This window comes from Oncorhynchus keta, chromosome 10 (assembly GCF_023373465.1).
Source record: "Oncorhynchus keta strain PuntledgeMale-10-30-2019 chromosome 10, Oket_V2, whole genome shotgun sequence".
NCBI classification, from domain to species: Eukaryota; Metazoa; Chordata; class Actinopteri; order Salmoniformes; family Salmonidae; genus Oncorhynchus; species Oncorhynchus keta.
In genome coordinates, this window is record NC_068430.1 from 69,954,845 (window position 1) to 69,976,488 (window position 21,644).

General features: G+C 43.5%; 1 protein-coding gene and 1 long non-coding RNA gene across 10 annotated transcripts in view; one reads left to right on the forward strand and one right to left on the reverse strand.

Annotated features, from left to right (window-relative positions):
* Positions 1 to 21,465, forward strand: part of slkb (STE20-like kinase b) — a 39,555-nt gene extending 18,090 nt beyond the window's left edge. The window contains exons 9-18 of the mRNA XM_035779252.2: positions 74 to 964; positions 1,199 to 1,329; positions 1,727 to 1,850; positions 2,413 to 2,592; positions 9,843 to 9,972; positions 10,999 to 11,123; positions 11,964 to 12,155; positions 14,256 to 14,381; positions 17,739 to 17,852; positions 18,297 to 21,465. Coding sequence (XP_035635145.2) covers positions 74 to 964; positions 1,199 to 1,329; positions 1,727 to 1,850; positions 2,413 to 2,592; positions 9,843 to 9,972; positions 10,999 to 11,123; positions 11,964 to 12,155; positions 14,256 to 14,381; positions 17,739 to 17,852; positions 18,297 to 18,443 — 2,160 coding nt within the window. The 3' untranslated portion in view covers positions 18,444 to 21,465. The remainder of the gene's footprint in view (positions 1 to 73; positions 965 to 1,198; positions 1,330 to 1,726; positions 1,851 to 2,412; positions 2,593 to 9,842; positions 9,973 to 10,998; positions 11,124 to 11,963; positions 12,156 to 14,255; positions 14,382 to 17,738; positions 17,853 to 18,296) is intronic.
* Positions 3,025 to 4,848, reverse strand: LOC127932310 (uncharacterized). Of its 9 annotated transcripts, none has more exons than XR_008144797.1 (4): positions 4,735 to 4,848; positions 4,355 to 4,658; positions 3,899 to 4,278; positions 3,025 to 3,822 (listed from the first exon to the last, which is right to left on the reverse strand). It is a non-coding gene; the product is annotated as an uncharacterized LOC127932310 (long non-coding RNA). The 9 variants fall into 9 exon arrangements; XR_008144794.1 differs by having other exon boundaries at positions 3,025 to 3,698; positions 3,775 to 3,822; positions 4,355 to 4,828; XR_008144789.1 differs by having other exon boundaries at positions 3,899 to 4,230; positions 4,611 to 4,828.
* Positions 21,466 to 21,644: the final 179 nt, after the last annotated feature.

The following is a 21,644-nucleotide window of genomic DNA, read 5'->3' on the forward strand; positions in this document are numbered from 1 at the left end:
TTGAAAGCTAATCCAGACATTATCTGTTGATTTATTTTAACCTACATTTTGATTTTCATCACGTTTTCTTCAGGGTCACAAACGTGCGCCGTCCGATGCCAGTGTTGCCAGCTCGGAGGACGAGAAACTCCCTCAGTCTCCCTCATCCTCCATCCTGGAGTCTTTACCGGAGAAGGCTGAACCGGTTATCCCGACACCACAGATTGTTGAAAAGGTCCCTGAACCAAGCGTTGTCAAACCAGAGGAGAACCTGGTTGTGGACACTGGCTTCGTCGAGGAGCCTGCTGTCACTGCAGAAGTGGAGAAAATGGATGAGACCCTTAGTGCTCCAATAAATGGAGAGACAACAGAAGCCAGTGAGAAACCAGTAGAGGTAACGGAAGAGGAGGAGAAGGTTCAAGAAATAACAGAGGTTTCCCCAACAGAACCCAGTGAGATAACTTATTCAGAACCAGCAGAGAAACCAGCAGAGCCCCAACCAGAAGGAACCGTTTCCAATGCTGAAGTCACCATAGGGGACAAGGAGATGGAGCAACTGGCCATATCCAATCAAGATGAAAAGGAAGTGGACCCAGCTGAGGTCCAGGCGAATGAGATCACTGCAGAAGGGTCAGAGGCCAAGGAAGAGCCAACAGGAGACAAGATGGAAGTTGAGGAGGAACCAGCCAACGAGGAGCTTAGCAGGGAAGCAAAGGTTACCGTGACAACCCCAGAGGAGACTAAGGTGGACGACAAACTCACACCTGCATCTCCAGTGGTCTGGAAAGAGGAGGAAGGAGAGAAAGAGAGAGTGGAGTATAAGCCAACTGCGGAGACAGGGACTCCAGTGAAGTCTAACGATGAGAAGGAGAGGGATTCGGACTCTAGGAGTAGTTCTGCTGCAGATAACGGCAGCATAGACATGAACTTGTCCATCTCCAGCTTCCTGACCAAAACCAAGGAGCCAGGACCCCTCTCCATACAGGTACGGCATCACAATAGACTCTCTTTAGAGAATGTCTTTGATCAAATCCATTGGTAATAGCTAAGTAGTCCAGTAATAACCCTTATGAATACACCATTACAAATGCTTCATACATTATTATCGGTGTTATAAATGCTTATGAATTGTAATGTTTACAATGACTGCTTTATCCCATGAAGTAGTCCAACTACAGTATATTGATGGTATATTTATTGCCACCATTTTGTTTTTCAGGACACCAAGCGCCAGAAGAAGACACTGAAGAAGACCCGTAGGTTCGTGGTGGATGGAGTCGAGGTTAGCGTGACGACGTCGAAGATCATCACCGACAATGACACCAAGAACGAGGAGATGAGGTTCCTCAGGTAAAGATTAATTTACATGAATTAGCATTTTGAGCATTATGCATTGAAATATATGCCAATACTATGCAAAGATATAATCCATCTCTCCTGCAGTATAAGCTCAAGTTTAGGCTCTAACTGAACTGAATGAACTAGTGAATGTAGCTATTTTAGTATATTGACAATGCAAAACATTAGGGACACCCTCCTAATATTGCTTTGCACCCCCTTTTGACCTCAGCACATTTGCATATCAAAGTGCTACTGAGCCGCATGCATCGAGATGTCTTGTTATATAACGTTTTCATTGGAGAAAAGAGATGTTCCTCCCTCCCTCCCTCCTCCATGTTTGTTGTTTAATCTCCTTTTGGAGAAAAAGATGTTCCTCTCATGTTTGTTTTTTCCCTTCCTCTCCCAGGCGTCAGGAGCTGAGGGAGCTGCGTCTCCTGCAGAAAGAGGAACAGAGGGCCCAGCAGCAGCTCAGCAATAAACTGCAGCAGCAGAAAGAGCAGATCTGCCGCCGTTTCGAACAGGAGACGACCGTGAGTCACTATCCTTTTTTTTGGTCAAAGCCTCAATGGGAGGTTCTTTGAGACCTATCTATTGGTACCGTGTAGTACTGCAATTGCCTATTCGTGACCCTGGCCCCAGTCACATTGTGTCCAACCTAGCACAGTGACAGAAGATTGCCTACTGGTGTGGTCACAACCAATCCTGAAGGAGCATGCTAAACCACACATGGCTGTGAAAGAGTAAGCTGAATTAGCCCAGTAAGACCAGTTAGTCCCTGCCCAGTATTACAGAGGTATGTCCCGTCCACACCACACCACAGCTTCCATGTGCCTTTTGGTCCTGTTACGTCATTACTTATTTCTGGACGAGGTAAATCCTTCTGTATGTCAGTCAAACTGCCACTCACAGTTTAGACGGAGACTGAATCCACTAGCCAGCTAGTAAATCCAAGGCAAACGGGATGCCATTGAAATGCCATGGCTTTCTGTAATATGCCAATCATTCATTGATGACCAGTGTTTGAAAACGAGTTATATTTATACCGAAAGTGACGAGCTGACACCGAATCAAAATGACGTCCTCATTCTGCAGAGTAAGAAGCGCCACTACGACCAGGAAGTGGAGAACCTGGAGAGACAGCAGAAGCAGACCATCGAGAGGCTGGAGCAGGAGCACACCAACCGGCTGAGGGACGAGGCCAAGCGCATCAAGGCCGAGCAGGACAAGGAGCTGTCCAAGTTCCAGAACATGCTCAAGAACCGCAAGAAAGAGGTAAGGAAGTAGAGGGCAGTATGTGTTTGTGTTGCACGGTATACCCAAACTTCTGTACCTTTGCTATGCTCGAACATGAAAAACGGTTCGGTACTTTCGGTTCTTCTGTCAAATGTGTCTCACGTCGTTTACTGATTGAGAGAGGATCAAGTCTGTATCAGCACAGCCCGGTCCACTTATAGCGCGAGAGCACCGTGTCTGCTTCACTTACCCATTGCTAACTGTAGCCTGTCCTGAGGAACCACTGCTCACACTGGGAGTCTGGGCTACATCATGTTAGCTCTCCTCTCATACTGGCTCTAGTCTGTCCTGAAGAACCACTGCTCACACTGGGAGTCTGGGCTGCCTCATGTTAGCTCTCCTCTCATACTGGCTCAAGTCTGTCCTGAAGAACCTCTGCTCACACTGGGAGTCTGGGCTGCCTCATGTTAGCTCTCCTCTCACACTGGCTCAAGTCTGTCCTGAAGAACCACTGCTCACACTGGGAGTCTGGGCTGCTTCATGTTAGCTCTCCTCTCACACTGGCTCTAGTCTGTCCTGAAGAACCACTGCTCACACTGGGAGTCTGGGCTGCTTCATGTTAGCTCTCCTCTCATACTGGCTCTAGTCTGTCCTGAGGAACCACTGCTCACACTGGGAGTCTGGGCTGCTTCATGTTAGCTCTCCTCTCATACTGGCTCTAGTCTGTCCTGAAGAACCTCTGCTCACACTGGGAGTCTGGGCTGCTTCATGTTAGCTCTCCTCTCATACTGGCTCTAGTCTGTCCTGAGGAACCACTGCTCACACTGGGAGTCTGGGCTGCTTCATGTTAGCTCTCCTCTCATACTGGCTCTAGTCTGTCCTGAAGAACCTCTGCTCACACTGGGAGTCTGGGCTGCCTCATGTTAGCTCTCCTCTCATACTGGCTCTAGTCTGTCCTGAAGAACCACTGCTCACACTGGGAGTCTGGGCTACATCATGTTAGCTCTCCTCTCATACTGGCTCTAGTCTGTCCTGAGGAACCACTGCTCACACTGGGAGTCTGGGCTGCTTCATGTTAGCTCTCCTCTCATACTGGCTCTAGTCTGTCCTGAAGAACCTCTGCTCACACTGGGAGTCTGGGCTGCCTCATGTTAGCTCTCCTCTCATACTGGCTCTAGTCTGTCCTGAAGAACCACTGCTCACACTGGGAGTCTGGGCTACATCATGTTAGCTCTCCTCTCATACTGGCTCTAGTCTGTCCTGAAGAACCTATGCTCACACTGGGAGTCTGGGATACATCATGTTAGCTCTCCTCTCATACTGGCTCTAGTCTGTCCTGAAGAACCACTGCTCACACTGGGAGTCTGGGCTGCTTCATGTTAGCTCTCCTCTCATACTGGCTCTAGTCTGTCCTGAAGAACCACTGCTCACACTGGGAGTCTGGGCTACATCATGTTAGCTCTCCTCTCATACTGGCTCAAGTCTGTCCTGAAGAACCTCTGCTCACACTGGGAGTCTGGGCTACATCATGTTAGCTCTCCTCTCATACTGGCTCTAGTCTGTCCTGAAGAACCTCTGCTCACACTGGGAGTCTGGGCTACATCATGTTAGCTCTCCTCTCATACTGGCTCTAGTCTGTCCTGAAGAACCTCTGCTCACACTGGGAGTCTGGGCTGCCTCATGTTAGCTCCCCACTCATACTGGCTCTAGTCTGTCCTGAAGAACCTCTGCTCACACTGGGAGTCTGGGCTGCCTCATGTTAGCTCCCCACTCATACTGGCTCTAGTCTGTCCTGGAGAACCTCTGCTCACACTGGGAGTCTGGGCTGCCTCATGTTAGCTCTCCTCTCATACTGGCTCTAGTCTGTCCTGAAGAACCACTGCTCACACTGGGAGTCTGGGCTGCTTCATGTTAGCTCTCCTCTCATACTGGCTCTAGTCTGTCCTGAAGAACCTCTGCTCACACTGGGAGTCTGGGCTACATCATGTTAGCTCTCCTCTCATACTGGCTCTAGTCTGTCCTGAAGAACCACTGCTCACACTGGGAGTCTGGGATACATCATGTTAGCTCTCCTCTCATACTGGCTCTAGTCTGTCCTGAAGAACCTCTGCTCACACTGGGAGTCTGGGCTACATCATGTTAGCTCTCCTCTCATACTGGCTCTAGTCTGTCCTGAAGAACCACTGCTCACACTGGGAGTCTGGGCTGCTTCATGTTAGCTCTCCTCTCATACTGGCTCTAGTCTGTCCTGAAGAACCACTGCTCACACTGGGAGTCTGGGCTACATCATGTTAGCTCTCCTCTCATACTGGCTCTAGTCTGTCCTGAAGAACCTCTGCTCACACTGGGAGTCCGGGCTCTCTCATGTTAGCTCTCCTCTCATACTGGCTCTAGTCTGTCCTGAAGAACCTCTGCTCACACTGGAAGTCTGGGCTACATCATGTTAACTCTCCTCTCATACTGCACAGAAGTTAACACACTTGAATAATGCAACACAGCACGTAGAGATTGTTTTGCAGACAGTCATTTTGTGGACAATGTTCATTACAGGCTAGAACACTTTACAATGTAATAAGATGTTCAAAACAGGAAGCTAAAAATTTTACTTTCCTTGCTAGCTTACAGCTGAAGTTAACATCAATTCACTACCCTAGTACTTTGTTTGTTATTATAATACAAACCATAATGCAAAATATGCTGATTTCAAAGCTGATTGTAACCAAAAACCATACAGTCATTGCCAAAAACTTTATTAATTCACTTGGTCTCCCTCGCCTCAGGTCTCTCCTGTCTCTGTCACTGGGTTTGAATGACATCATTAAGTGTTAAAGACACAGTGCACACTTTTATAAGAGAAGGTGTTGCTTCTTCTATGCAAATGTTGTTGATCGGTGCAATAAAACAAGGCCACAAATGGAAGGTCAATGGATTGTTTTTCATCTTGTTACCAGCTAGAAGAAGCATGCGCACACTCCCAGGGCCTGATTTAATACATGTGCTTACAGGGGCTGAATCCTCTGAGCCCAAGAACATAAGGGGCCCAAAAGGCAGAGGCATTTAAAAATATATATATATACCATTTTAAATATATATAAAATATATATGAATATGCATTCATCTGTATTGTGAATAGGCCTAGGCTACATCTTGATTTACCCAGTTTATCAATAGAGATTGACCATTCAAATAAATGACTCCCATTATGTTATGTATTTAGATTAGTAAAAACTAAGTCAAATTGTATAATTGATCCATTAACGCATGCATGGCTATCTGGATTAAGTGCCGTTCTGTACATTTGGCCAACGCGCCTTTTTTTAGCCGTGGTATCGTTATCAAAGTCACATTTTTGGTATCATGACAACACTAGTGTGTGTGGTATGTGAATGTTGTAACTGATGCTGTAAAGGTCTGGCTGTGTGTGTGCTTGCGGTGTACAGTACATTTGTGGAAAATAAACATGTTGATCCGTCTTAGATTAGACTAAGCAGCGATTGGACTCTCATTGGCTGTCTGGGATTTGCAGGATTGTTGTCACTACAATGTCTTGCTGTTACATTTGACCTTTTAGTCATTTAGCATACTCTCTTATCCAGAACAACTTACAGTCAGTCACCTTAAGATAGCTTGGTGAGAATATCACCGTTGTCACCACATATCACCGTTGTCGCAAGTACATTTCTCCTCAGTAAAGGTGCTATCAGCAAATTCAGTGCTGTTGGGAAAAGACGACAAGGAATAGTTGTCTTTTCAACAACAACACTTATTGAAAGACAAAAATGTACTAAGCTACTCTTGCAGGGATTAGTTGTTTTCCCAGGCTATCGATGAGCTCTGTTGAACTGGATCACTAAAAGTGGTTTTAATATGCATGATGTACTGTTGAACTGGATCACTAAAAGTGGTTTTATATGCATGATGTACTGTTGAACTGGATCACTAAAAGTGGTTTTAATTAGCATGATGTACTGTTGAACTGGATCACTAAAAGTGGTTTTATATGCATGATGTACTGTTGAACTGGATCACTAAAAGTGGTTTTAATTAGCATGATGTACTGTTGAACTGGATCACTAAAAGTGGTTTTAATTAGCATGATGTACTGTTGAACTGGGTCACTAAAATTGGTTTTAATTAGCATGATGTACTGTTGAACTGGATCACTAAAAGTGGTTTTAATATGCATGATGTACTGTTGAACTGGATCACTAAAAGTGGTTTTTAAATATGCATGATGTACTGTTGAACTGGATCACTAAAAGTGGTTTTAATATGCATGATGTACTGTTGAACTGGAACACTACACGTGGTTTTAATATGCATGATGTACTGTTGAACTGGATCACTAAAAGTGGTTTTAATATGCATGATGTACTGTTGAACTGGATCACTAAAAGTGGTTTTATATGCATGATGTACTGTTGAACTGGATCACTAAAAGTGGTTTTAATATGCATGATGTACTGTTGAACTGGATCACTAAAAGTGGTTTTAATATGCATGATGTACTGTTGAACTGGATCACTAAAAGTGGTTTTAATATGCATGATGTACTGTTGAACTGGATCACTAAAAGTGGTTTTAATATGCATGATGTACTGTTGAACTGGATCACTAAAAGTGGTTTTAATATGCATGTATTGGGGACATCATGCCACAAGAAATTGTAAGAACTCGTCTTATTTTCAATATCTTACATTTCACAGGATAATTAAGTCCAGCTGACAAAGATGATATATTCTCAATCTTGTTTGGAAGGGTTTTCCGTACAATGTTTAGCATTGACAGTCATGTGAATGTTTAGATGTTTATCCATGTGCACCCCAGTTCGTCCTCAGTATTAATCCCATAGTGTGCCATCGTAAGAGGATAGCCCAATCAACACAACAATCCAATGCCTATTTATAGAAGCTAGCGTTTTACTGACACACCTGTGGTTGCAGTAGATCTCTCTCATAGGGTCTATATAACCTGTGCCGAATCCAAATGATTCTGACGGGGCTATAGTCCGAGATGTTGGCTTATGCAGCGCATACATACAAATCTGGCGTCAGGCGACTTCTCATAGACTTTGGCGAATGAGTTGAAAAACAAATCCATATCAAAGCCTTGTCGTTGTGTCTGTGTTGTTTCTGCTGTCCTTGTGGTGTGTTTGTTTGTGGGCTGCCTCGTGCCATAGTTCAAACAGGAAATACGACTCACGCCCAGGCACAGGAGGAACGCTATCGTGAAACGAGAGAAAAGGGGATGTAATCACAACTCCACGTGAAGAGGTAGTTTGCTGTGGGGAAACTGTTGGTGTGGCTTTCTGACATGGACTGTCCCTTCAATGTCAGTCTACTATTCTTCTGTTGGCTGCTTTCAAGACCACTGCCATTTAGCCCCTTTGGGAATTTTTGGGCTACTCTTCTTTCTTTTTTTCTCCAAAACATGTCTTTTGTGTGGTTTGTTTTTGGTCAAAAATAGAGTTTGTGTATGTATTATTCTACAGTGGATAATTTAATTCAAAACATTCATCAAGTAGGCTTACAGTATCTTCCAGCACAAGTTACAGTATAGTCCAACACTATTGATGTGTTTTCTAACAATCCACCCACCTGTGAATCACAGTGGAATTGCCTGTATATTACGGGGGTGTAACAGTGTGTCGGTGTAATGGTTAACTTAGCCAGCAATGTTTATGGATGAGTGGCTGATGATTAGTAGAGTATAGTCTGTTGTGGTCTACAATGTGCTGTATGGAGCCCGAGTGCCAGTCTGCTTGTGCACCATTGCCAACTCCTTTCCCCTTACGGTCATACATGATAACGAGTGTTGGCAGTAATGCAACAAACAGACTGGCATTCAGGCTACATTATGATTTAGTAGAGTACAGGTCTAATCTGTTGTGATTGACAGGGAGTGGCCCAGGGTATGATTCTATCTTTTCAGTTGTCCTCCTGCACTCTCTTCAACGCCCCCATGCAGGATGTAAGTTGTAAGATGCCCCCCCTTGGTTTGAAATGTGTTCTCTTCCTGCTCTCTCACATGGCAGTAGATTCACTCACTGACTTTGAGATGGCGGTGTTTATATCTGTGTGTGTGTGTGTGTGTGTGTGTGTGTGTGTGTGTGTGTGTGTGTGTGTGTGTGTGTGTGTGTGTGTGTGTGTGTGTGTGTGTGTGTGTGTGTGTGTGTGTGTGTGTGTGTGTGTGTGTGTGTGTGTGTGTGTGCGCGCGCAATGCTTTGTGGGCCTTCTCCTTTCCTTAAAACCTGGACTGATCAACATGTGGAGGGCTGGTTTAAAGGGAATGCAGCAGTGTTCTGTTGTGGGATTTGACCGACACATTTCTATAGAGGAAATGGCATCAACCCGAAACTTAGCATTTCAATCAACCTGGAACTTAGCAATGAAAAAACAACATTCCCAGTGCATTGCCCATAAAACGAATCAAGTCCGCCAGTCGACGTCCGGTGCTCTACGTTTTCGATGACCCAGTCTACTTCCTGTCGCCACGTTGTTGCCAGCCTCCACAGTGTGGTCCATTTAACTCAAGCCATACTTATCCCCATAGTCCAGACCCCATACAGTAGGGTTGGTCAGATTTCACGTCTGTCCTGATGGGGGGGGTGTGTAACATCAACAAGCTAGAGCTGTCTGCCAGCCTCAATACTCTACGGTGACTCTCCCTCTCGTGCTGTTGGAGTCGACTGGGGGAACGAGAGCAGTTGAGGTGAGGTGAAGACAGCCATTCCAAATTGACGGACAGACACGTGTTGTTTGGTATCTTCAGCCTGTGGTTTTTGTTTGCCGTGCTTTTACGGTTGGTTTCAATCTCTCTTCTGTTCATCTCTTAAACTGTACCGACACAGTTCTCTCCTGGTGTTTCTTCATTTCCTCAAGCGACACTGTATTGGCAATCTGAGTAAGTGTAACAACTCATCGACGAACTAAGATATGACACAATGTTCTGTGACTCCCGGTGTGTTTTGGTTCTGTGAATTTGGTCTCAGTTGGCCTGCTAATGGCCTTTTCATTTGACTAATATCACTCTCTTTCTCCTTCTGTCTGGATCACACAGTGTATAGCAGAGGTACTCACCTCTGCCCCTAAGAGTTCAGGAGCCTGCTGGTTTTCTGTTCTACCTGATAATGAATTGCAAACACCTGGTGTCCCAGGTCTAACTAAGTCCTCAATTAGAGGGGAACAATGAATATATGCAGTGGAACTGGCTTAGAGGTCCAGAGTTGCGTTTGAGGGGCATATAGAGATTCTTCACTTATCCAGCTGTCTTTCCCTCTTCTTCCTCAGGAGCAGGAGTTCCTGCAGAAACAGCAGCAGGAGCTGGACTGTGCCCTGAAGAAGATCATCCAGCAACACAAACACGAGTTGGCCACCATCGAGAGAGACTGTCTTAACCACAAACAACAGCTCCTCAGAGGTGAAGATGCATCTCTCGGCGTGACACATAGACTATAGTTAGGTACTCAGTCATAGCACCTTTCAGAGGGGAGAAACCGGCCTTAACCACAAACAGAAGATGCATAGCTCTGTGTGAGATAGAAGTAGCACAGATGCACATTGCAGTAGGATGGATACACAACCTTTATAAAGGTCATAGTCACTACATAGAAACAGTCTACCCTAGCCGCTATCACCAGCATACTTAAAAGAAATATAGTAAACCTTACTGTTTGTGTGTGAGATGGAAACCGCAAACACACACTGACACTGAATATAACTTAAAACAGAAGCTCTACAGAGTTCAACCGACGGCCCCATCAGGCCTTGACTCTAATTGAGCAATCAGGAGGGTGTGGTATATGGCCAATATTAGCACGACGCAACACGGAGTGCCTGGATACAACCCTTAGCCATGGTATATTGGCCATATACCACAAACCCTGAGCTGCCGTATTGCTATTATAAACTTGTTTGCCAATGTAATTAGGACAGTAAAAATACATGTTTTGTCATACCAGTAGTATACTGTCTGATATACCACAGCTTTCAGCCAATCAGCATTTAGGGTTCGAACCACCCAGTTTATAATACCTATTAATGCTGAGAACCTAACATGAACTGAACTGGTTAGCAGCCTACTAACCCTGCCTGGTCAGATTCCAGTCATCACATACACATCAGCTTACAGAAATAGCTCCACAGAAATGTTCACAAGCTGTAGGCCTTGATGACTTGCTGATTTGAATGGTATGAACCATGTTAGAAAGGGAAAGAAAATTAACTTCTGAAGGAAGTGTCTCACAAACACATTCCAAGCTAACCAATTAGTCAAATCTAGTGACATGTTTTTTGGGTGCCACGATTCGTCAACCTCAAATATAAAGAAATACAGATGAAAGATCTGATTTACAATGGTGGGGTATTGTATCTAATAATAATATGCTAAACCTCTGTGTAATGAAGTGTTCCCTTGTACTGAGTTTGTGTGTTTTGGTCCTGGCAGCACGGGAAGCAGCAATGTGGGAGCTGGAAGAGCGTCACCTACAGGAGAAACACCAGTTGTTTAAACAACAGCTGAAAGACCAGTACTTCATGCAGAGACACCAGCTGCTCAAGAGACACGAGAAGGTAAAGTAAGGCTTCCAAATAGACAGACAACCAGCTGATTCAGGATCAGATCTCATAAGCCTAGTCCTGAACAGAACCACTAGGAGCAAAATACCTGAACAGGTTGGGGGATAGAGTGAGGCATAATACTGAATGACTACAAGTTTTGACTCATGACATCTTAAATCAAATTGGAAATATGCCTGGGTATATCTGTTTCTGCATTCAACAATGATGTGTCATTGTTTTGCCAAATGCGGACTGAGTAATGTTGACAAGACATCTAAATGGCTAACACTTTGACAACTAGTCTAATATCTCAAATATCTCATTTCTATGGAAGCTAATGATGTGTTTCTGCCCCCCACCACCTCTCTTCCTCTCGCCCTCCCTCTCTTCCTCCCTCCCTCTTTCTCTCCCTCTCTTCCTCCCTCCCTCTTTCTCTCCCTCCCTCCCTCCTTCTTTCCTTCCTTCCCTCTCTCTTTCCATCCCTCCTCCTCTTTCCCTCCCTCTCTTTCCCTCTCTCCCTTTCTCTCTCTCACTCCCTCCCTCACTCCCTCCCTCTCCCCCTCACTCCATCCCTCTCCGCCTCACTCCCTCCCTCTCTCCCTCACTCCCTCCCTCTCTTCCTCTCTCTCTCTCGTTCCCTCTCGCCCTCGTTCCCTCCCTCTCTCTTTCCCTCCCTCTCTCTTTCCCTCCCTCTCTCTTTCCCTCCCTCGCCCTCTTTCCCTCCCTCTCTCTTTCCCTCCCTCCCTCTCGCCCCCTCCCTCTCGCTCTCGCTTTCTCTCACTTCAAACCTCTCTCCCTCCCTCTCTCTTGATCCCTCCCTCTCTCTCTATCTCTCTCTCTTTCTCTCTGTAGGAGATGGAGCAGATGCAGCGCTACAACCAGCGTCTCATTGAGGAGATGAAGAACAGGCAGACACAGGAGAGGGCCCGCTTACCCAAGATCCAGCGCAGCGAGGCCAAGACGCGCATGGCCATGTTCAAGAAGAGCCTCCGAATCACTGGAGGCCCCATCACACCCGAGCAGGAGAGGGAGAAGGTCAAACAGGTGAGAGATAAAGGTCAAAGAACACATAACTGAGAATGGAAACCTATGTATTTAGATGTTATTTTCAAAGTATAATCAAATCAAATTTTATTGGACACATACACATATTTAGCAGATGTTATTGATCACATACACATATTTAGCAGATGTTATTGCGGGTGCTGTGGAATGCTTGTGTTCCAACAGAGCAGTAGTATCTGACAGTTCACAACAATACACACAATCTAAAAGTAAAAGAATGGAATTAGGATGAGCAATGTTGGAGTGTCATTGACTAAATACAGGAGCATAGAATACACTGTATACATATGAGATGAGTGAAGCAGTATGTAAACATTATTAAAGTGACTAGTGTTCCATTATTAAAGTGGCCAGTGATTCCATGTCTATGTATATTGGGCAGCAGCCTCTTTGATGCCGGGTTGAGTAACCAGGTGGTAGCCAGCAAGTGATGGCTGTTTAACAGTCTGATGGCCTTGAGATAGAAGCTGTTTTTCAGTCTCTCGGTCCCAGCTTTGATGCACCTGTACTAACCTCGCCTTCTGAACGATAGCGGGGTGAACAGGCCGTGGCTCGGGTGGTTGATGTCCTTGATGATCTTTTTGGCCTTCCTGTGACCTTTGGCCTTCCTGTGACCTCCTTTGCCCCTGGTGATGTGTTGGGCAGACCGTACCACCCTCTGGAGAGCCCTGCGGTTGCGGGCGGTGCAGTTTCCGTACCAGGTGGTGATACAGCCCGACAGGATGCTCTCGATTGTTTATCTGTAAATGTTTGTGAGGGTCTTAGGGGCCAAGCTAATTTTTTTCTGTTTGAAGAGGCTCTGTTGCGCCTTCTTCACCACACTGTCTGTGTGGGTGGACCATTTTAGATTGTCAGTGATGTTTACGTCGAGGAACTTGAATCTTTCCACCATCTCCACTGCGGTTCTGTCTGTGGATAGGACTGTGTTTCCTCTGCTGTTTCCTGAAGTCAATGATCAGCTCCTTTGTTTTGTTGGCGTTTAGGGAGAGGTTATTTTCCCGGCACCACTCCACCAGGGCCCTCACCTCCACTCTGTAGGCTTCCTTGTCATTGTTGGTAATCAGGCGTACTACTGTTGTCATCTGCAAACTTGATGATTGAGTTGGAGGTGTGCGTGGCCACGCAGTCATGGGTGAAGGAGTACAGGAGGGGGCTGAGCACGCCCCTGTGTTTTTTTCCTACCTTTACCACCTGGGGGCAGCCCGTGAAGAAGTCCAGGACCCAGTTGCACAGGGCAGGATTCAGACCCAGGGCCCCAGGCTTGATGATGAGCTTGGAGGGTACTACAGTGTTGAAGGCCGAGGTATAGTCAATGAACAACATTCTTACATTGGCTTTCCTCTTGTCCAGATGGGATAGGGCAGTGTGCTGTTTCGATGGCGATTGCATCATCTGTGGATCTATTGGGGTGGTATGCAAATAGAAGTGGGTCTAGTGTGTCAGGTAAGGTAAGGGTGATATGATCCTTAACTAGCCTCTCAAAGGACTTCATGATGACAGAAGTGAGTGCTATGGGGGGGGCGATAGTCATTTATTTCAGTTATCTTTTCTTTCTTGGGTACAGGGACAATGGTGGACATCTTGAAGCAAGTGGGGACAGCAGACTGGCATTGTGAGAGATTGAATATGTCTGTAAACACTCCAGCCAGCTGGTCTGCGCATGCTTCTCGTGTCTGAGCCGTTGAATTGCGACTCCACTTTGTCTCTGTACTGATGTTTTGCTTGTTTGTTTGCCTTATGGAGGGAATAATTACACTGTTTCTATTTGACCATATTCCCAGTCACCTTGCCATGGTTAAATGCGGTGGTTCGCGCTTTCAGTTTTGCGCCAATGCTGCCAGCTAATGAGGGATTATAGACATTGCTTTCAGTGGAGAAAGAGGTGAAGTCTCAGAGCTTGTTGATCCAAGTCAAAGGGACTTTCCCAGGCACTGAAGGATTTACAGTACTTTAGGCAATGTTAGGTCAAGCTTGAGACTCCCAGTGCAAATTAAGCATGTATCAAGTTCCAACTGTAATTGGGCCTATTTTAATACTCGTGGGAGTTGAATAACTGAGATGTTTCTGTGTGTTTGACAGTTTGCAGCCCAGGAGGAGAAGAGGCAGAAGAATGAGAGGCTCCACCAGCACCAGAAACATGAGAACCAGATGAGAGACCTGCAACTGCAGTGTGACACCAACATCCGGGAGCTGCAGCAGTTACAGGTACACTCTCAGAAATAAAGGTGTAGATTTGTTCCTAAAGGGGTACAACTTCTTGTCACTGGGATGGTACCCTGTAAGGTCCTCCTTTGTACTTTTAGTTATGGGTACATATTTGTACCCACGTTCATACCTCAGATAGTACCTTTCTCCACAGGTACAAAAGCATGCTTTGTGCCTTCACACTATATAGTACCATCACAGTGACAAAGCCATTTGTTCCTTGAAAGTGGCAAAAACGACCTCTAACATAGACCACTTAAACTTGTACAATATTTCCACTCACGGGTGGCCAAAAATAACTATCTGAAAGCCACTCCCCCGCTGTGCCAAGCCTCCAATACAATTTCCCAATTTGCCTTTTTGATTGAATTGTAGAGTTACCACCATTGACTGTATTTGTTAGTAACAGAACCGTTGTTGTTAAATTATTTTATTTTCAGTCACAAGTGAGTACCTAAGCATATATTACCATTAAACATTTTATGACAATACATTGCATATCTCATGAGGCTATTTTGAAGCCTAGTTTTACTCTAATACAGTGGCATGAAACTCATGGTTTATAGGCTACGTCAGGCCTGCTTGCAAAGTTCTGTAAACATACCCCAAATTCTGGGAATTTTGGGATATTCTGGTTGAAGCATTTCCCCCTTATTCCATCCTGTTTCCAAGAATCTTCCGTCTGTGATTTCTAGAAACCTGGGAAATTTACCAGCATTTTGTGCTGGTTTGCAAAGTGATTTGTAATTCCTATTGGAATCCAGCCAGAGTTACGATATCCAACTGTTGGAATTTTATTCACCTGCAACATGCATTCACAATGACTGCCAGAGTTAACCTTTCTAGCGCAGGTGTTCCACTAGCGGAACCTCTCGACAACATTCCGCTGAAAAGACTGCGCGAAATTCAAATATATATTTTTTGAAATATGTAACATTCACACATTAACAATTCCAATACAGCAAATGAAAAATACACTTCTTGTTCATCTACCCATCGTGTCCGATTTCAAAAAAGCTTTACAGCGAAAGCACAACATATGATTATGTTAGGTCAGAGCCATGTCACAAAAACACAGCCATTTTTACAGCCAAAGATAAGAGTCACTAAAAGCAGAAATATAGATAAAATTAATCACTAACCTTTGATGATCTTCATCAGATGACACTTATAGGATATCATGTTACACAATACATGTATGTTTTGTTCGATAATGTGCATATTTATATCCAAAAATCTCAGTTTACATTGGCGCGTTACGTGCAGTAATGTTTTGATTCCAAAACATCCGGTGATTTTGCAGATAGCCACATCAAATCCCAGAAATACTCGATAAACATTGATAAAAGATACAAGTTTTATTCACATAATTAAAGACAGACTTCTCCTTAATGCAACCGCTGTGTCAGATTTGTTTTAAACTTTACGGAAAAAGCATAATCTATTTTCATAATGATCTTCATCAGAATGCACTCTCAGGAATCCCAGTTCTAAAATAAATTACTGATTTGTTCCATAAAGTCCATAATTTATGTCCAAATTGCAACTTGTTGTTAGCGTGTTCAGCCCAGTAATCCATCTTCATGAGGCGCGAGCACTACGTCCAGATAAAAACTTCTGTTACAGGTCGTAGAAACATGCAAACGATGTATGGAATCAATCTTTAGGATGTTTTTAACATTAAATTTCAATCATTTTGCAACTATGCCTCCCGGGTGGCGCAGTGGTTAAGGGCGCTGTATTGCAGCGCCAGTTGTGCCACCAGAGACTCTGGGTTTGCGCCCAGGCTCTGTCGTAACCGGCCGCGACCAGGAGGTCCGTGGGTCGACGCACAATTGGCCTAGCATCGTCCGGGTTAGGGAGGGTTTGGCCGATAGGGAAAATCCTTGTCTCATCACGCACCAGCGACTCCTGTGGCGGGCCGGGCGCAGTGCGCGCTAACCAAGGTTGCCGGGTGCACGGGGTTTCCTCCAACACATTGGTGCGGCTGGCTTCCGGATTGGATGGTGCTGTGTTAAAAAGCAGTGCGGCTTGGTTGGGTTGTGTATCGGAGGACGCATGACTTTCAACCTTCGTCTCTCCCGAGCCCGTACGGGGGTTGTAGCGATGAGACAAGAGAGTAGCTACTAAAAACAATTGGATACCACGAAATTGGGGAGAAAAAGGGGTCAAATTCAAAAAATATATAATAATAAAAATAATAATGTTCCAACTGGAGAATTCCATTGTCTGTAGAAAAGCACTGGAACGAGAGCTAACTCTGTCGGGACCGCGCGTCACGAGCCTGAGACACTCTGCCAGACCACTGACTCATTCAGCTCCCATTCCCCCCTCCTTTATAGCAGAAGCCTGAAACAAGTTTCTAAAGACAGTTGACATCTAGTGGAAGCCTTGGGAAGTGCAACCTGACCCCATAGACACTGTGTATTCGGTTGGCCAAGCATCGAAAAACTACAAACTACTTCCTGGTTGGATTTTTCTCAGGTTTTTTCCTGCCATATGAGTTCTGTTATACTCACAGACATCATTCAAACAGTTGTAGAAACTCCAGAGGGTTTTCCATCCAATATTACTAATAATATGCATATATTAGCATCTGGGACTGAGTGGGAGGCAGTTTACTCTGGGCACGCATTTCATCCAAAAGTGAAAATGCTGCCGCCTATCCCAAACAGGTTTCAAGAACATTTTGAGGAGACTACCTAAGTCATTTAAATTGGAACAACCATTTCAGTAATAGGAGAAAATCAAACTAACTGATTGGATTCGTTTAGAAACATTTATGTTATTTATCTTTGTGTAGCATATGATTAATCAATCAATGTACATGCAAAAACACAGATATTCAAAATATTTCTTTAAAAAATCAACCTGCAGTAGAGCATGCTGGGAAATATGAAGATAATAATTATGGTACAAATGTGGCTTTTTGGGATACCACCTCTGTGTCAAAGCCGTTAGTTTTTTTTAGGTGGCAGAAAGTTAGCATTGTATGGTGGGTATTGAGGGTTAACAAAATACATTTGTCACCTAGGAAATTAACCTTCACATTACCCCTTTTGTGAGTGTGATGATTGTACCTTTTTATATTCATAATATGGGTTACAAAAATGTACCATTATACTCTTTGTCTGCACATGTACCCTAAAAGGTACGAAACAGTACCATGTGAGATCATTGTTTATTTTGATATTTTTGTACTCCAGGGAACAATACCGTACCCTTATAACATGTATAGTACGCGCACATGGATATCAGGGATTCTGTAATTGCATAAGGTGCAATAGAAAACACACACACACTTTGATTCATCTGTGATTCAGTACAGCGTGTAACACCCAATTTGTGTGTTTCAAGAATGAGAAGTGCCACATCCTGATAGAGCACGAGACCCAGAAGCTGAAGGAGCTGGATGAGGAGCACAGCCAGGAGCTGAAGGAGTGGAGGGAGAAACTACGACCCAGGAAGAAGGTAACCATCACACCAGTTAACCCTTCACAGAAAATGATTTCTCTTTCTATTGAATATTTGGCACATATTTTGTTTCAGAGATGGAGAGACTTGTAGTTGAAACATATGGTAGGAGGTAGGGTGGGAGGGAGCCTAACGGTTCGAGTGTTGGGCCAGTAACCGAAATCCGCTAGTTTGACTCCTAGAGCTGAACAAGGTGAAACACTTGTCCACGTGCCCTTGAGCAAGACACTTAACCCTAACTGCTCCGCTGATAATGCCTGACCCTGACTGTGACCCCACTCTCTGAGGGTGTCTCCGGGTGAATCTCAGGGCGATGTGTATGAAAACAAATGCGTATCTGGTACATGTGTGAAACAGTACAAATATAAGCAGCCTCCAAATGAGTATTATGTAATCTCTTGCTTGGGATCTGCTCGCCGACCATTTGTCTGTTGTTCTTAGGCTCTGGAGGAAGAGTTTGCCAGGAAGCTTCAGGAGCAGGAGATCTTCTTTAAGATGAGTGGAGAGTCAGAGTGCCTTAACCCCTCAGCCCAGAGTCGCATCTCCAAGTTCTACCCCATCCCCAGTGTCCACTCCACTGGCTTCTAGGGGTTAACCCACTCCGGATGGACATAAACATATATCCACATATCGAAGGCACACTCAATGAATAGATATACACACTTCCGGATGGATACACCCACACACACATATACAAATAGACTGGCGCGCGTGCACACACACATACACATACATACATACACATACATAAATACACACACACACACACACACACACACACACACACACACACACACACACACACACACACACACACACACACACACACACACACACACACACACACACACACACACACACACACACAGACTAATAAGACTGAGCCTCTGCTGCCTTGCCCCGTCTCCATTGATGACAATCGGGGACGAAGGGGCGATATCTCCGAGGGTGTGTACCCCTCTATCGGCTTCTGGACGAGGATGGGACAGTAGCTCTCAAGCTACAGACTATGTTAATCATATTTGTTATATAATTTACCCCCTTTTCATTGTATAGGGTCGTGTTCAGTCGGGCACACCGTAGCAACAGTTTGAATTTGTGTTTTTATTGTAGAAGTAGTACCTCTCCATTTCACTCTATTTCAAATCATTTTCCACTGACTGAAAAAAAAAGTTTTATTTCTTATAGCTTCCTCTTTTGAAATGAGTTATGAAGGAGATTCTTGACATTATGCATTTTCAAATGTGATACTTTGTGCACTCTGTTCCTCAAATCCTTGCCTCCATGTCACTAAAGTGTCTCAGGCAGATTTCATTTTTCACTGAATCTTTTTTTTTCTTGAATCTAGTGCCCGTATACCTTTATTTCAATGGACTTGCTTTTCAAATTTAAGCTTCCTCTGAAAAAAAACTACTGCTGCTTGATTTTTATACCATTAGTTATTTGCACTAAATCAGTGCTGCCCAACCCTCTTCCTGTAGATCTACTGTCCTGTAGGTTCAGTCCAACCCTAATTTTTATTTTTTATTTGACCTTTATTTAACCAGGCAAGTCAGTTAAGAACAAATTCTTATTTTCAATAACGGCCGAGGAACAGTGGGTTAACTGCCTGTTCAGGGGCAGAACGACAGATTTGTACCTTGTCAGCTCGGGGATTTGAACTCGCAACCTTCCGGTTACTAGTCCAACGCTCTAACCACTAGGCTACCCTGCCGCCCCAATTAAGCATATCTGATTCAGCTAGTTAAGGTCTTGTTGAGCAGCTAATTAGTAGAATCAGGTGTGTTAAATTAGGGTTGGACTGAAAACCCACAGGACGGTAGACCTCCAGGAAGAGGGTTGGGCAGACCTGCACTAAATAAAAAGGATGAAGCAACATTTTGTACCAGTCTAATATAATGAACTTATATATTCAATATCTATGGTAATGTTTGAGAGAGCTAATGATATTTACTTTTGGTAAAAGATGAACAGCACATTTTTTTAATAATGAATCTTGACAAAGGCATGATATATTTTATATGCAATCACACACATCTTGACAAGATATTGAATTTAGTTTCCAATGGACTAGGGAGTGACTGCCTGAAGTTAAGCATGGATTTAGATACAAGTTTGACTTCTTATGTTATAATTATGGTATCAAAAGTAATTTTTTGGAGCTTATTAACAACAGTTTGGGATTTATATTTTTCTGTTGGAAATGGTTCCTTTCTTCTAGCCTGGAATCCAAACTGAAACACTACTTTCACTGTTGTTTTACTTGAACATTTGTGAAACGGTTGAGATTCCCAGGCTAGTATCTTTCTTCAGGTTTCATGAGCATGCCTTTCATCTTCAGCACAACTCTTGAGATTTGTTTCTCTCTTTTTGAAATTTGGTGTAGTCTGCGAGTGGCCATTTTTGTTTTAGCATATTAAGGAGGGGCTATTAAAATGGTGTTTGTTTATATATCCAGACAGAGACAAGGTTTTCACTGTGGTTGCTCAAATGGCGTTGTTATATAATTCGATAGAAATCTGCGAGGACCTATATGAAGGTCTGTTTTGTTAGAATTTCATGCAAATGTTTGGTATGTCTATGTATTGTTTATAAAATTGCCTCCCATTAATAAGGTATTATTACATTACCATATTCATCAGTTGACCTGCATGGCTTTTCGGTTTGTTTGTAAGGAAATTATGATACTGTTTTATTCTTGTTCATGCTAGCAAATAGCCTTAGTGTTTTCAACAAAACGTATGACAATACGGTATTCATGCTGTGGCCCTCTGTGAAGTTATTTTAATCAGACTTAGTCCCGCCCCAAGTGATCTTTATATTCGCGTAGCTTCTATTGTATCATAGTCAAATATTTAATCTAAGGATAATGAATATGACGTTATCATGAGTTGAACAGTTTTGATAACATTTTTAGAACTACAGTTTTAGCTTATTTTATCATAGATATGCATGATCTACTCTAAAATGGTGGTAGCCTATAACCTTCAATACAGTTTAAAATCATTTGTTAAAAAGGAACTGTTGGACCTGACTGGTTTAGGCCATCATGACTTCTGATTGGTGCATTTGTCATCTCGCCCTTTTTTGATTGGCTGCAGGAACAACAATCAGTCGATGCTATTTTATAATTGGTCTGTAATAGTGGCAAACAAAAACAAAACATCATACACAGTGAAGGAGTGCTGTGCACCTTACACAAAATGAAGATACTCTGCCAGTAGTTATTTATGTGGGAATGTATCTTTACTACAGTACAGTATTGTAGTTTCCTCAATTGTCAAATAGTTCATTTAAAATCTGAAATTTAAGCTGAATTGAAAATATAATTAAATACCAATCATGTCAATATGTGTTATGTTATTAGTGTCATGATTTCCTTCTGATTTTCAAATTGTATCGTGATTGATTTCAGAATGTTGTTTGAAATTGAACTATCTAGAAGAAAAAGAAACGCACACCTATTAAGACGAGGTGCTGGCTAGCGGAAAATTGAACTACCATGAAAAAATAATGTGCATTTTTAAGACAAGTTTACATTATAGTTTTTAGAATGCCTATGTACTGTAGATTTGCATTGTTCTGTAAATAAACAATTTCCTGTATACAATATCGTGTACCTGTTTGTTTCTTCAGTGAGTCTATGACAACAATGTGAACATCACGTTCCACTTTGATTAAATAAGATGAACAAAGCTTTATGTTTATAAAGTGATACCAGTACATTCAAAGGAGATTTTGACAATGGTTTTAGTTTCGTTCGATATGAAATGTTTTTTCTCAAGTACA